Source organism: Haemaphysalis longicornis, unplaced genomic scaffold, assembly GCF_048455015.1.
Source record: "Haemaphysalis longicornis isolate Haplotype H1 unplaced genomic scaffold, Haemaphysalis longicornis Haplotype H1 scaffold_12, whole genome shotgun sequence".
Classification (NCBI taxonomy): Eukaryota; Metazoa; Arthropoda; class Arachnida; order Ixodida; family Ixodidae; genus Haemaphysalis; species Haemaphysalis longicornis.
In genome coordinates, this window is record NW_027526225.1 from 3,408,055 (window position 1) to 3,421,835 (window position 13,781).

At 48.9% G+C, this 13,781-nt stretch overlaps 1 protein-coding gene across 2 annotated transcripts in view; it reads left to right on the forward strand.

Moving 5' to 3' along the window:
• Positions 1-12,965, forward strand: part of LOC144162268 (uncharacterized) — a 196,361-nt gene extending 183,396 nt beyond the window's left edge. For both annotated transcript variants that reach the window (XM_077692746.1, XM_077692745.1), the window contains exon 10: positions 12,184-12,965. In XM_077692746.1, the coding sequence (XP_077548872.1) occupies positions 12,184-12,351 (168 nt within the window). In that variant the 3' untranslated portion in view covers positions 12,352-12,965. The remainder of the gene's footprint in view (positions 1-12,183) is intronic.
• Positions 12,966-13,781: the final 816 nt, after the last annotated feature.

Sequence of the window (13,781 nt, forward strand, 5' to 3'; positions counted from 1 at the left end):
AGCGTGCCACATCGTTGCTGTGCTGCAGAGCCCACTGACCGCACGTCGACCCACACGTTTGTGTGATGGGCCTTAAAGGGTTAACCTTTAGTCCCGACAGGATATCTGACCTTAAGCATAATACAGCACCAAAGAACGTGAGCGCCGGTACCACTGCCCCGTTCCAGATTCCTCGTACTACCAAATACGTATTGTATCACCAAACTGCACTGTTTTCTTACTGATGCGTTACATCTGCCTTTCAGATTGGGGTGTCTTCCTGGGAATTCAGGTAGCCGTTATCCTTTATAAAACCGGATACCCAAGTATTTGTACTTATCATCTCCGTTTTTCCTTCCTTGGAGCCAATGGTGGGAGCATTGTCTATTTGTCGCCATCGTCTTTCCGCTTTCAGTTGAGCCACTTCAAGACACATTCCCGTTTCTTCTCTGACACAAGTTTCCTTGCGCTCTCTAGGAGCTTGAGGCAGGGCATACGGCCCTCTTGGTAAGCCGGTCATATTTCTTGAAAGTGCTGGACGAATTTGGTTCCGTGTAGCAACACCGCGAGCCGGCCTAGTTGTAATCTATCCATGGCACCGATTCGCAAAAACAAGGACGAAGAAGGAAACGACCAGGACGAGCGCACTCTAAGAAGTGAAATTTTGATTGAAACGAAAGACCTATATACCTACAAAACTGCGCACCATCATGCCAAGAAAGGTGGACCTGAGTATTGCTTCTCGTATGGTTGACCCACGCGCACATGGTGGGTGTACATCCTGTCTGCGCCTCCCCTTGGGTGGACTCCCAGAACTAACCGAATTCCATTGCCCATTTACGGCGGCCGCTTTTGATGCTGCGATTCGGTTCGGTGTAGAATCGTCAGGTTCGTATTTTCTTGGGCCTTGTTCAACGGATCAGCTTCTCTGCATTCTTTCGGTGGCTCCTTAGCGCCGGTACCTGTGTGACTTTTCTTAGGAGCTTCACCTGTTCTTGAACTACCTGTCGATGAATATCGCTTGGGTTGACGTCCACGAGCTGTCTTAAAAGTGGCGATATCCGTGCATTCCCGTTTCCACGATACGACCTTCGAGTTGATGATCTGCTGGGTAGCTGACTCCTCCGATGTCAGCTGGCCACCACTATATGGTACCTGCACAACTTCGTTCGCCAACATGTCAACTAGGCAACCCCCCACCTTGTGACCACGGATGTCACACAAGGGACATGCCAGTATTATTGTGGACTCAGACTTCGCGGTCAAGGCCTACGCCGAGGCGATGGGTGCCTCCGGTTGTCCTGGAGATATCACGTCTGAATTTACACGGATCAATGAGCGGCGTTGGATGGAGGCTGTCGCCGTGTTCCTTGCTCATGGATTTGGATTTGAGTCCTTGGGAAATTTTTCATTTTTTTCACCTGACCAGCTCCGTGCTGCTGCCTCGCGGATTGGTTCCGTTAGCCCTTGGTCCGTCTCCTTACCCCTTTACCACTGCATTAGAGACAGGTCCACCTGCAGGCATCGGAGGAGCACACCGTTCAGGACTACGGCTTATTGCTCTGGCGGAACTAACTCCCAGATCTTCCAGGGCGCTGACACCGAATTGTACCTTGCCGTACATTTTGCGGAGCCTCTCGATATCCATTAAGCTCCGTATCGGCTTCGATACCATCAGTTTATCAATGTGGTCGTTGATGAGCAAGTCTCGTCGGCGGAATTGCTGAACTTAAGTCTTCACCGTGAGGTCATAGTTCCCGTCAGCAAGCCGGATTCCCTCAATGGCTCGTTTGACGTCGCCGATCAAGTACGTCTATAAGTACCTAAACCTCTCTATCTCGACAGCTCGGTATTTTTATGAATCGTCACGTTACAATGATGCCAAAGGAATTGGCAGTCATCCAGATTTCCCGAGAACGCTCGGATCTGTAGCTTGCGAAGCCTAACCGTCCGATGACTGAACGCATGCATGTGCCTGCCTGACGCACCCATGGGATCAACGACTGGAGCAGCTGTCCCTGCGCTGGCGCCGCAATCGGTCGCGGTGTGCACTACTGGGCATTTTGTAGGAGGAAGCGTGCTTGAGAGACGGCGTAAGATATCTTTAGGGTAGACTCTGCCGCTCCTTCGAGCTCCTGCTCCACCCTGTCGTCATCCGTGGCATCGGCGATTTTCTGGTTGAGGGGGGTGAGCTCAGGCTCCCGCTGTATGATGTAGTCGACGTGGGAGCTGAGGGTTGCCTCGTCGGGAGAGGACTGCTGCAGCAGGTCATTCAGCTGGGTGAGAACTCGCGTGACGCTGCTCCTGACGACGCCACGAGTCTTCCGAAGGCACTCGATCGACGAAGCCATGCGGGTGATGCTCTGAAGGGCGATTCCACCGGGTAGATCGGCACCAAAGATGTCGCCCTTCGCAGCATCACCCGCATGGCTTTGTCGATCGACCACATTCGGAGGACTCGTGGCGTCGTCAGCAGCGGCGTCACGAGTCTTCCGAAGGCGCTCGATCGACGAAGCCATGCGGGTGTTGCTCCGAGGGGCGATTTGCCGTGTAGGTCGGCACCAAAGATTTCGCGGAAGCTACCGCAAGTCGCCACCCATAGTCCTAGACAGAGCGACCCGTGCTTCTTTATTCGATCTGCTCGAACCACATATCCTACAATGATAATACGGCGCCTGCCCCAGCCCTCTTTCCCCTCTTCATTTTCAACAAGTTTTTCGCAAGTACACTGGCTCTGTGCCCGTACGCCCTTCCCATGTAAAATGGGCTTTGTTATCCTCATATTGCCCTAAGCAGCTCTACAAATTCTGACGCAATCCCCTCTTCTAGTATATGCCACAACAATCTTCTATCCATGTTGTCATAGGCTACGCTTTTGTCCAGAAACATTAGCCGTGTTGGTCTGCCCTGGCTGCCGAAATTTCGATGGTCAGGGTTAATACGAAAATATTGTCTTCTAAAACTGACCCGTCCGAAATCAAGTTTTCCACCCACTTCAAGAACTCGAATTTTATGGCTTGTATATCATCTATAGAGCACTGACGTGACTGTAATCGGCCTGTATGAGCTCGCCTTGTCCTTCTCTCCCTTGCTTTTATAAGTCAAAATCAGTCTGCTTTCGCACCAGTGCGTGGGAATCCTCTGATTTTATAGCGTTCTCTATGGCTGTATGCAAGTGGGCCGTTCCCGCTGGTCCCAACTGGTTGATAATTTATATTAAGATTACATCTGGTCCTGTAGCCATATTTTTAGGAACATTTTGTTCTGCCTTTTTCCAGTCCAAAAATTCGATGTTAAATTTTTAATCGCCACCTGTGTCCGGTTAGCCGATATCTCGCTTTTCTGGCCGAACGTATTTGCAATGAGTATGTAGGTACCTTAATGCGCTGACCCCCAGAGACCGTTACCGTTTCCGTCTTGTATACGAGTCTGCACCTCTTTAGTCTTCATTGTTAATGCTTTTAAATGACTCCACAATTTTTGGGGGGCGCTCTTATCCCACTCGCACTTTTATTCTTCTTCGCTTGTACTAGTTTTTGCAGCTCTAATTCTGCCTTTTCCAATTCCTTTCTCGCGTAATCGACATGCCCACATCCCACCTTTCCTCCCTCCCGCCGGCCTGTTGCACCCCACCCACATGTAGCTATTCATCACTGGTGGCTCATATGTATCGCTCAGGTGGGTTTCAGTCGGGGACGTGAATTTTTCTTTCTCGAGTTGGGTTTGTATAGACCCTTTGCAAAATGGCCCGAGCGCCAGCGGAGGACCAATAGGCCATTCCGACAACACTGTGCTCCGACATCATGAAGGAAGTGAAAACAGCAAAAAAAAAAAAAAATCGCGCCATATCCACGGAATGAATGATGATGTGGGGCGAAGCTCGAGAGGGCGAGATCATCGGTAACCGTAACTCTCCCGTGAAAGTTCGCCCATTACATCATTAAGAAAGACGTAAGACTGTGTGTGTACATTGTACAAATCAACTTTTATTTTGTTCTTGTTCGTTTGTTGTTGTTGTTGTAGGGTTCGTGAGGCTGCAAGCAAGCGCTCGTATCGGCAGGCAAACCCCGATGCAGTGAGAGCTCGCGAGGCGGCTGCAAAACGCATCAAGCGAGCTCAGCCCGAAGCTGCCGACGCGCGGTTTAAGCGCGACTTTCTAGACGAGATGCTTCGGCCTCTCTTTCGCGCACGGCGGGATCCTGTCGGCGAGCGCGCGCTGCCGCCGCCCTGCGCGCCCTCGGCTCCGCAGCCTTGTCAACAACCACCTCCTCCATCCGGTGACTCGTTGCCCGATCAACTCCCCCTCTGTTACCACTGTGGCGAGGCAGGACACATGTACCGTCGGTGTCCCTACAGGGAACTTGTGCTACGGGGCTTCGGAGTCAATGCTCCCAGGCCCAGACCTGGTGAAAGACCCCGCGCCATCGAGGACTACCCCGCACCTACACCACAATTTGTCACGTAGCATGGGACACAACGGTAACGAAAGAACTTTTATTTAGGGCGAACTTGTGCCCGAACAAGACGAAAGGAAACGAGCAAAGGTCCTTGCGTCTCGTTCGATCGCCGAGAACGACTGCCTGCGTTCGTGGCATGATCTCTTGCGTGATCTCCCCCTCGCAGTGCACGTGCGCTCGCGCCTCCGTTGGCGAACACAGACAAGATCGCGCTCCCGGTGCCGAGTTTGCGCTTCCGGTTGTAGCCGGTTCTTGCGCGTGCAACACGGCCCACTTTGCGACATCTCCGAAAGCATGCGGCGGTCACGTACCACGAGACACAAGGGATGGACAGACCCATGGCTTTAGGAGCTTCGCCCCTAAAGGCAGCAAACGCAGAGCAGCTAACGTCCGCCCCAGCGCTTCTCGCACAGTTCTTTTCCCTATTACTAAGTGGAAAATAACCTTGCTGCTATTCGTTTGTTTGAAGAGCAGCATATTCCCAGCTTTTATTCGGCGAGGTCATCGACTGGCAGACCCTATGAGATCCGACAATTTCAGCGTGAAAGAAAGTAGTATGGATTAACGAACAGCAGCAAACTAACTCAGGGTTTGTTACTAACAACGAATAGCCTTGCCGATGGCTGCTTGTTTATCCAGCTAGTTCTAATTGCGCTTATTCGATGCACCCTTGCCCCGTTGTAGTGGCGGTTGGCCGCAATGAACGTGCTATGAAGGGTCAGTTCTTTTCTGAGCACTCTCGTTGCGAAGCCATTTGCGGAACGCAGGAAAGCATACATAAATACACTGCTCTTGTCTCCACGAAGTGTTCCGAACAAACGTTTGTTGCCTTGGAGACAGTTAAACATTGTCCCTCGTATTTCTTGTTAGCTGCGATCTCTTTTTGTTGGTGATAGGATTGGTGATAGGACACATGCAGATAAGTTATGCGAGTTAACACTTGATGCATCTTGCACCTGTATAACACAAGCAGTACAATTCGTGCATTACATCAGGTTGTTTATACTTACAGCGAGATTTATAGAAAAGCAGAATTTTAATTGAGTTCGAGTATGGCGGGGTGACTGCACGGTATGCTCGGTTAACGGAACGAAATTCGCATAATGCAAAGAGAAGAAATACAGTCCTAGACCGCATTGCCGATCTTCTGCTGTTGAAATTTCAAAACAAGCACAGAGATAGTGTTGCTGGCTCCAATATTCGTCTACACCAACACAACCCTCCTGGCTGAACGTTCCCTTCAAAACATCGGCAATCATGATCCGGACGGGAAACTGTACCACAAAACAGTTCTAAAAAACACAAGCGCGTTTGCGGTTCACCGATGTAAAAATATAGATCAGCGCGCGCGGAGCCAGTCACGAATGCAGGCTCAATTCGCCCGCACCAAAACAACCCTGCTGTAGAAATGTTCGACACTAATAACGGCAGAAGTCGTGGCCGGTTCGTGAAACGCGGCTCTCAAGATAATATATAAAAAGACGCATTGCCCTGGAGATTTCCGAACTAAAACGAGAGACGCTAAAGGTGCGCGTCGTGCCTACCTTTCTTCCAGCATCACTGCAGCTAAACATACTGCTTGCAAAGAGGTACGCAGCAGTGCATGGGCATCGTCCTTATAATGCAACAAGAGCACTGTTTTATGAAGCTGCACAATGGGGAAACGACCGGCAGAAACGCGTAACCGCAACGGCTCTCCTACGCGACGCTACGCTTACTTTATCATTGCGTCGTCGCGTGTTGCCACCGGTGTTGCCACCGGTACCAGTGTTGCCACCGCTGAATATTCAGTGTGGCCCGCCTTTTACTGCAACGCAGTATATCTCCAACCTCTCCCCCTCCCACTTTTCATTCCTGTGTCATCGCTTTACTTGTCGCGGCTCTGGGGATCCTACTCACCAATGCAGAAACCTCTTTCACAACTATTTTCCCCCTCGCCTCCACCGATGCCCCTCTGGAAAGTTGCGCAGTCGGCAGCTAACGGCAGTACTGCGGTTATTAGGCAGAGATGGGCATGAAAAAATGCACTGACGATTACTGCACTCCATAATATGTGATTTGTACGCAACGCGAGCTGCAGTCTTCTCGGCCACGGTGCATTTCTGCTGCTTCTTAGGAAGTGTTCGCGTGATCAGCGAACGTACGGCGGCATGCGCTACTCTCCTGCTACCTCGAAGTGCGCCTCTGCCACCGGCCAGCATGTTGCAAATCGGGTTTGAACCTCCCGCGCAAATGTCAAGTGGTTCAAATTAGCCCCTCAAAAGGGAGCAGCGAAAACGTTGCTGCATATCGTAATAGAACCTCCCGCGGTAATGTCACGTGGTTTGGATTAGCGGAGAATGGAACAGCGTCTGGGGAAAGCGTCAGGGGCATTGTGTTCCTTCGTGGGGACGCATGAAACATCTATGAGGGAAAGACAGCGAGAGCGGATGCCGTAGCCGCACGTGTGGTACCCCACTTCAGCCTTCGCTAGACGCCCCTCTCCGTTTATTTTTCTTTCGTCGCTGCAGCGTTCGCTCTCTCGGTTACGCGTACATAAACAGGCGCCGCTCCGCCGAAGTACAGGTAACGGCTGCCAAAGGGCTGCCCACCAAAATGACCGAAATCTGCCATCGCCGTTTCCACTCAAATTCACTTCACCAAGTAGCTGCGAATCCAAACCGGTAGAAGAGCAAATTCCCCATTTGGAACGCCGGCTTGAACCCTTGTTTCTTTTCAGCTCGTAAGGCTTTCCTAGTGACATTTTCGCCAGTGTCCTTCACGCCTAAGAATGCGCCATCACCGGTTGCCGGTTTATGCCTGCACGGTTTGCGGGTAGAAAAATCGGGTGTGCACGCACAGCTAGGCTTCATGCCATTACCGATAAAATGCAGGTTGTACTGGTATTTAAATGTTCGGAATTACATGGCTCAATGCGGTTAGTCGGCTGTCCTTCTCAATCAAGTGGTTCGGGTGTGGGTCTATGTGTTACAATCTTCCCACACAGTAAGATGAATACGAGGGCGAAGGAAAACGGACAGCTCAATGTTTGTACGCGAGAATAGAACTCAAGGGCTTCCAGGTTTGTCCGTTGGAGGGCATGTCCGTTAAGCTGGTGCGAGATTTAAACGCGGGCGTTAAACGGCCCTATGGGACCTGTCCGGAGTCCTTAGTGGTAGAGCGGATAGGGTTTGTGGGTTAGGCTATGTTGAGATTACCGACGCAAAACCCGTATCTTGATTTATGGGGGTAAAAAATGCCATGTAACACAGTTCAGTTGGCTGAGACGTGAAATCACGCCATTCTTTGAAGTTATTAGGACAGTTGCGGGAGCAGTACGAACCCGGCCTAACAAAGCTTGGATCCGTGAGAGATTCATTCAGCTAATTGGGTATGAAATATGGTGTATTGCAAATTACTATAAACGTGTTTTGTTTCGTGCACTCCGTGGACTTCGTCCAGCTTTGCAGGTCATCCTTCTTCACAAAGTGGAAGGCCACTATTTTTTTTGTGCTTGCTTTTCTGCCCGCACGTGCCGGAATTGCACCGGAACCTTTTTTCGAACTATCGTAAAACCCAACCCAACGAGCGTTATAACTAAATTAATCGGGGTGCTCCCGGTTAATTACGGATATTTTGCCTCAAATGTGCCGACAGTTTTCTTTGCGCTAAACAACTGGGAGATGTATGACAAGCGGCAGCGGCTCGCGAGTTTAGAACGCTTATTGCTATTAAAAACACTTAAACTTTCGAAGCCTCTGGCTTAAGCCGCGATGATAGCGGCTATTACGGAACGCCATTTGGCTCTACTAAAGCCCACCGAGCGAGCTGAGACGAGGCGCGGCCTTAGAGTTATCTGTATTTTAAAGTGGCAGTGGAACGCTGCCACGTGCAGCAGGAAAAGCAAGCACAAAAAGAACAGATTTCTCGCGGGCGCAGTTTCAGTCAGGGCGCGCGAGCACTGGCAATTGCGAGCACAGGGAAATTTGAATTGCATTGGGTGGTAGGTAGCATCAGAGTCCTTCAATGCTTTACTGGTCACGAAACTGCTCCGTAACTCAATGGGAGAGCTTCATATGCTGCGTTTGGCCGCCGCGCGGTGGCGCCACCCTCACACTGAGGTCACTCCTCGGGCGGCGTTGCGCTGGCTCGAACGGCGGAGCAGTGGCAAGTTGTGTTTGTTTTGTGCGGGGAAAAAAATGTAACGTGCATATCGCGCTCTTGTGATGCGACTTAAGTAGTGCAACGACAATGTCGAACATGTGTTGCGTCCCGGGATGTCGTTCCTTTTACAACGATACCACAGAAAATGTTTCCTTGTTCTGTAGACCGAGCGACGGGCAATAGTGTGAGAAATGGAGGGTCCGCCATTCCAAGGCAAGCAACGGGAGATTTCAGCTTCGATTATAAGTGTGCGACAGTGTGTGGAAATGCACTGTGTGTGAGAATGGAAAAAGGAATGTATCCTTTTGAGAGCATCGTGGATCTAGAATTGTACAAGGCGAACTTAAAGCCGGATTTTTGTCATATCAGTCAGGTTGTAGCGGTGCTTGATTACCTGTTTGCAAACTTGTATTACCTTCCGCTCAGGCTCGCGTGTAAAAAAAGCTCTGGGGCGTCCTTGTGCTGTTACTTTTCATATTTCCGCGAATTATCCCTTAGGGTTCGTTTTGTTTGTTTTGTAACCGCGCGTGGCCGATTCCGGTTTCTTATCTGGTGTTTCAACCGGAGCGCCCGTTCGCTCTTTTTGTCATACGTCCCGTCGGGCAATATTGTTTGATATGGAAAGGGGGCCACCTTGTCGCTAACTTGATATTTTGTTTCTTCGACAATGTTCTCGATCCTATTTTCATGGATCTGAAATTAATAACGTTCCAAGAGTAATGCATGCATAGCAAACGCCGCGCAACTCACTTTATCGACGTTCATCTGTTCACGTCACACTGCGGACTGCTTCTTCGACGTTTGTGTTTCATTCTAGTCTTTTGTAGTGCAGAAGATCGCTAGCTCACTGCGTTCAGAAAAGCTTTGCGTGGTTCTTGGCTACGTGACAATATTCTGTTTCCTCCGTGTGCTGCACATCGCAGCGCGAAAAAATAAATTTTTGTTCGCCGGACCACGCTCTTTTGTCTCCCTTCGTAACATTGAAATTTTTTTGTTGCGTGTGATAAAATTAGTTTCATTGTTCTTTTTTCTTTTCCTTGTTTTGCAAGGATTGCAAAGCGTGGAAGCAGAAAGACACACGGTGCAACATGTATATCTCTTCGTTTTGATCCTTCGCGTTTCTGCAGCGTTTTTATATGTCTTGAAGTATGTACCCACTCATCGAAACGACAATACTATTGAGCTATCTCTTTTAGCGTTCTGTGCATTCCAGAGCAATCAACGAATTCATTAAGCGTAGTCTGAACGACGCGTACTTGGTTTCTTTCATTCTTTTTATTGTGTTATCGATAGGCCCGCAGCAGTCCGTGACTACACAGCTACCGTATGTGTGGTATTTACAACTTTGCTTTAAGAAAACAAGCAATAGATTTAAAAAATCCGTAAACACGACGGCACAGCGCTTGTGCCAGAGCACACAGAAGCCGTTGCCGTTCGCGGCTGAAGTCTACGGTAACTTCGAAAAATAAAAGCCCATTGAAGGCAGGTGATAAACACAATAACTGGACTATTCATCGCTAACTACTACGAAAATAAAAACACTTAATCAACGCGCAGACACCAAAAGCAGCGAGCGTTTGCACGCCAAGAGCTGGCCAATACGCCGCACGCGCGGCGGCTGGATGACCTTCGTGCGGCGGTGGCGCCTGTAGTGGCGCGCGCGGTCCCTATATGAAGCGAGCGCCGAAGTTTCGTGACCAGTAAAGCATTGAAGGACTCTGGTAGCATTCAGCGGAAAGCGGCGCTGCAGGCGATTATGGAGAATCACTGCTCTGCACTTCCGACAGCTTTCACATTGAGTGGAACAGCTGTGCGTTTTTTAAAGGAAAGCTTTCTACCTAACCAGCCTACGGTTCTTTCGCGGCGTGCGGGACAAGAAACTTTCAACGCGGCGGAGGTGGCTGCGGAGCGTTTTACTCGGAGAGTTTTACAAGGACTGTTTCGTTTCAAAAGCCCTTTACAGGGCGTTTGCCGCACCCCGTTTACACGAAAACGCGCGCCGTGCAAAACAAGCCGAGAAACGCAAACCGTGCTTAAATCGCCACCACCTCGACCTCGTAACGTCGACCCACCCAGCAGAAACCCATACGCAGCGACAACGGAGCCAAACTCACCGACCTTACCCCTGTCGACACGACTGTTTTGTTCTATGTTCTTCTGACACGATGTGTCTGCGAACCGATGACGAAAACTACTGCCGACGAACTGATGAAAATGAAAGTGACCCAGCCACGAACATGCCATTCAAGGTCCCACGCCTCCTCGAGGAAAGCCACGTGCAAATATGGGACACAAATGTTTTAAGATGCGTATGGCACGAGCACATGCACAGTAATTCATCGAAAACGGGTACACCACCGGCCGGAAAAATGCAGCATACGTACGACAGAGGATCGAGGAACGGAGCTTATAGGAATTAGCATTTCTGCACTTTTGAAGTACTCTAGTCGTGACAGCCGTACTATCTGCGCCGGGTAACCTTCAAGAGCATTTAGAAATCTCGCAATAAGAAATTTAGTTCAGATTATCGCGTGCTGTCTATTGTAGATGATCGGTATATAGTGCATAGTTTCTGAATTGTGTTATTCGCGCAGCGTCGCCAGTCATCTGCTTCAGCAGAACGAATAGCTTAGTAATTTGTACAAAGTTATTGCACTCCGATATACTATGGAATTTATTGGTGTTGTGAAGAGCTGAGGAAGTCGTTCTGCGGTGTCAATGAGTAAATACCAGCCGTTGAGATTTTCCTTCGAGGAGCAGTTGCCTTCAAGCAGCAGTTACCCATTGCGCCTCTTCCAGAAGAGCCCGTTACTCCTCTTTAAAAACTCGGCTAATGGCGGGAAACTACTACAAAACACGCGCCAGAAGTATTTACAGCTTTGCAGTCGACAAAAGGGTCGTAGCCCAAATTTTTTATACTACCCTACAGTTGAACGCGACTTGGCACGTTGGTATGCTCATTTCATACTCTAAGCAGAAAGCATTTTTACACCTGGGAACGTGGGCGCCACTCTGATTCAGGATTCGGAGCTCATTTCGAAGGTCCAGGAATGAACTTCGAACATCCCCGAAGGACCGGTTTCTGATAGAGCCATTCCTGTTGGCAATTCAACATTTCTGTCGGGCATTCAATTTCAGGATTCTCCGCGCTAAAAGGAGGACACTGAGCGCTGTTTCTTGCACACATTGTTGCTAAAAAAATTACTACTTCAGGCGTGTCTGGTGCGTCTTGACTTTGAAGCTTCTCTTTTGTTGTCGAAGCACCCTGAATTTCGCGTAAATCTGTTAAAATAGAACTCTTGCGCGGCTTATTTTCACAAAGAAAAAATATTACTTCCCCATAGCACGAAACTTTTTTCCAATGTTTCTACTGGGAATCAAAACTCGGCTGTAAAATATAGGCACGAACTGAGCCTACATGTGCCTGAACGACAGCCGTTGGGGCCTATGCCTAAATGGCACATTTCAGTTGTTATTATAGTGCTCGCTATCTGCTGCAACCGTAGCACTAACCATTCGGTGTGATGTGAAACGATGTGTGAACAAGCTTTGAGCATATTGCTGCAATGCCCCCTCCCACTCTCTTTTCTCTCTCTGCATTCAGGAAGTACCAAGCCATGAATATGATGACCTTCAAGCTCTTCATGATGTTCTCCACGTTCCTGAACCCCGCCGAGCCGCAAATGGCTCCCTTCTTCAAGTTCGCTTATCGGCACCACTACGGTGCCGACGAGCCTCCCGTGCGGGTGTACCGGTGCGGTTCGCTCATTGAGAATTACCTCCAACCCGTCATGCATCACTTAGTCGCCAAGTACGACAAAAATCGTCTCAAGAAGATTAGTAACGATTCGGTGAGCGTTCAGTATCCTGCGCTACGATCCGTGTTTATGTACTATGTACCATACGCACCTCGTGTGTACGTCTTTTTTTTTCGGCTCTACATCGAAAAGAACTTCAGAAAGGAAGCCAAATGTTTTCGAGCACGTGACAGAGGCGAACCATCCCTTAAACAAAGCAATAAAAACAAAATACATAATCAAAAGTGCCGAATACAATACACACACAACCAATAACAAAATGTGTTTGAAACTGTAAATAATAAATTTTGAAAACCTGACAGCAAAGAGTATAAGGACAAACTTTGGGTCAACTGCAAATTAATAAAACGGTACAATTCGAGCCAGTACGCACAAGACGATAGTTCGTCAACCTGTTCATACCACTGGTCTGCCTCCATAAGCTCGCATTTCCTGAACGCATTTTTGAATTCGTGATTTTATGTTTCCATTTGTTAAAGAAAGAATGGTGGGTATGAATGTAGTTAGCGTTATTTGAGATGCTAATGTCCGAAAATTGTTATTGAGACAAGCTTTACAACACTGAAACTGAGGACGCCGAATATTACAAATGGCGTGTGATTTTGAGTCCTTACAAATAAATGCAACAAAATGCGTCAGATTTCATTGATCTAAATTACATTTTACGTCGCAAAATTACAAATAATACTGCTCGCGCTTTCGGCTTTGCGGGGTCCGGCAGTTTATAGGAGCCATAAATATAAAATACAAACTTACTTCTGTATAAACAAACGAGACGTAGGTAGCTCACTTAGCTTGATTCCAGTCACGAAAGGTGTTTTTCGAAATAAAACAAAAATATTGAACTTTGAAACTGCGCGCCATAGTAACGTATTATTGGCAGGAGTGACGTGTTTTAAGCCAGGTTTGAAAACATGTTCATCCATGTGTTGCGGCGCGTAAGCATCCAAGTGATGCGTTCAGAGAAAACTATAGGCTTGTTAAGTTCGGGCTCCTCATTTAATTTGTGAAAGTCAACGGTGGCTAACGTATCGGCGTTACCCTCGCTTGTAGCTGCCATGCTTTGTTCCTTTCACGCAGCCGCGTGGACGCAAAGTTAGAGGCCGCTGAGTGCATGTTTTGTGTGCTTTCCTTTTGAGTGGCAAAAGACGAGGGTGCTTAGGCCGAGTACCTCTCTTGTGTTGATATGCGATCAGCTCAACCGGGTGGTCTCGGTGAACGGTGGACAGGTGCACAGCAGTGAATAATGTTCTGGCGTGTGGATCCCTCTGGGACAACGTCCACGGCCGGTATTATGGCTTGCCCGGGTTGCGAGGAGATTCGGCCGTTCGTCTAAGTTGACAGCGGACAGGAAGCTTAAGGATGTCCTTCTTACCGCCGGAAA